We start from the raw sequence: 2,500 nt of genomic DNA on the forward strand, positions 1-2,500 counted from the left end.
CTCCCCCAAGGGGGTGCAGACCTCCTCCAGGGGGGTGAGGAGCTCCGAGGGGTGGGGGCTGCCCAGCGTGGGGGGCTCAGAGGGGCTGGAGGGGTAGCAAAGGTGGTCCTCCTCAGACCTCCGAGGAAGCAGCCCTCCTGCCAGCTCACACGGAGGGACGTCCACCTTGGGCTCCAGCATCTGGCAGGGACACACAACACACAAGGATACGCATTAGCATTTATTTTTTTTACTGTTTTTTGTTCCTACTCAATGAAATGATTGAAACGCTGACCCTAATTTCATGCATCTCCAAATAGGGAGCGATTCATCTCCAGGGATTTAATACTGTCACCAGAATTTCAAATAAAGTATCTAACAGTATATAAAGAAATAATGATGATTATGATTACTCTCCCAGAGTGTCCACGTTCAAACAGTACTTTATCTGGGGAGGTTTTTACCCTGAAAAAATGGACAATGAGGCTAAGAAGGCGAGGTAGCAGGAGAGACACACTTAATAAACATCCTCACACAACACTACGGTAGCAGAGGAGTGAAGGCTTTATGGTGCTCTGTGCTGTAGACTAAACCAAGTCAGTGTAAGTCAGTGTTGTTAGTTGTATCTGGCCCCTCTCAAGGACACTGTTAAACACATCCATACGTGAATGAATACAAACACTGTCAAAAAGCAGCCAGACACGCACACACTCCTGCTGAAATGTACAATGTCACCAAAAGCCTATTAAAGAGTCACTCCATATCCCACCGAGAGCCCCGAGTACAGAGAATTACAGAATTGCCATTTGATCGGATCGATAGGGACAAAGACAAAGACAAAGACAAAGACACACACACACACACACACACACACACACACACACACACACTCACACAGACCAGGCTCATTCTGAGCTGCCACTGTCACCTGACCTGTTATTGACACAAATCAATGCTCATCCTATTTTCTTGTTAGTGTGTTCCGTGCCTGAGAGGGAGACAGCTCCATACAAACAACCCCTGGGAAGAGGACAGATGCTGCTATCCTGAGTGTGTGTGGAGGCTTGTTGACTTCAGACAAGAAACACGTCTAAAGGCCATATGTGAAGAATGCATCCACACATTAAGGAATGACACTCAATGAATAACATATTCTCTGCTAATCCCACTGGGCAGGTATGGACGCAGGAGAGTGAGTGAGTGAGTGTGTGTGTGTGTGTGTGTGTGTGTGTGTGTGTGTGTGTGTGTGTGTGTGTGTGTGTGTGTGTGTGTGTGTGTGTGTGTGTGTGTGTGCGTGTGTGTGCATAGTAATGGTACTGATACCCATCTGACCTCTTGTCTCACACACACACAAGCATGCAAACACACTAGATCTTCCTACTGCTCTGCTTATTCAGACACATTCCTGATCTTCTGTCTTCCTGTCTGGACGCACACACACACATCATCAGTGAATTCCATCCCACATTCCATTACAACAGTGACAACCAGTGACAGCCCCTAACCGTAACCCCAGCCCCTAATCGAGAGAGAGAGAGAGAGATAGAGAGAAAGAGGAGACAGAACCTGTGAGACGAGTGTTATTGCCCATATCTCAGCTAACCAGAGCCAGATGAGAGAGAAGAGGTTTTCAACGACCCGAAGCATTCAAGCAAATCTACCCATGAATGGCTCGGGAGAAAGAAGATTTGTGTTTTGGATTGGCCAAGTCAAAGTTCTGACCTAAATCCAATCTGTATCTGTAATATAACCACCCATTCCTTGTGAAGGGGCCTCATTGTACTGATGTGAAATTTGCTCCAGTCAAAAAACCGCACAGTCACAAGACAACTGCTGTCCATATACGTACACAGACCACGCTCACACAGGACCTATCATTCTTCAACTCTTAACCTCCCTGTGCCCCACTCTAAACAGCCCCCCCCTCAGCACTAAGCCCCAAGGTAAAGGTTCCTGATGACATGGTAGGTATTTTTAGACTGAATTGACTTTCATAAGTAGCATCAGACCCAATGAGAAAAACAGGGGGGACGACAGAGGACACCTCTTTTTTTCTCAAAAATGTTTGCATGCTCTTTCATTCTCTTTATCTCTCTGTCTCAATCCATCCCTCTCTTTCCCCTCCCTCATGGTCTCTACCGTAATCTATCTAATATGTGTAATAAGATTGGATTTAAAAGTATTTTGAGTTCTTCAGTTTAACCAACATGGACGTAAGTTTCAACAGTAAAATACACCACTGAGTTTTATTTAATAAGAAAATTACATTTGCTTTGCTTAAATAAGATAAGCTTGAATCTGTCTCAATAAATGACAACAACGACAGCAGACAGATTGAATTTGATAAAAATCTCTCTCTCTCTCTACTCTCTCTCTCTCTCTCTCTTTCTCTTATTGTCCATTGCCTTTTGTTTTGTGCTAGTGTCTTTTTGTGGTGAATTGTGCCAATAAAGGTTTTTTTAAGAATACAAATTCTCCCCCTTCCTCCCTCCCTCCCTCCCTCCCTCCCTTCTACTCAGCC

At 45.0% G+C, this 2,500-nt stretch overlaps 1 protein-coding gene across 4 annotated transcripts in view; it reads right to left on the reverse strand.

The window, feature by feature from the left end:
* Positions 1–2,500, reverse strand: part of rgs3a (regulator of G protein signaling 3a) — a gene marked incomplete at its 5' end in the record, with an annotated part of 105,738 nt that overhangs the window by 37,290 nt on the left and 65,948 nt on the right. For all 4 annotated transcript variants that reach the window (XM_083669903.1, XM_083669904.1, XM_083669905.1 and 1 more), the window contains one exon: positions 1–180. This exon is cut by the window's left edge and continues 735 nt beyond it. In XM_083669903.1, coding sequence (XP_083526029.1) covers positions 1–180 — 180 coding nt within the window. The remainder of the gene's footprint in view (positions 181–2,500) is intronic.

The sequence above is a fragment of the Argentina silus genome (assembly GCF_951799395.1).
Source record: "Argentina silus genome assembly, chromosome: 5".
NCBI lineage: Eukaryota > Metazoa > Chordata > Actinopteri > Argentiniformes > Argentinidae > Argentina > Argentina silus.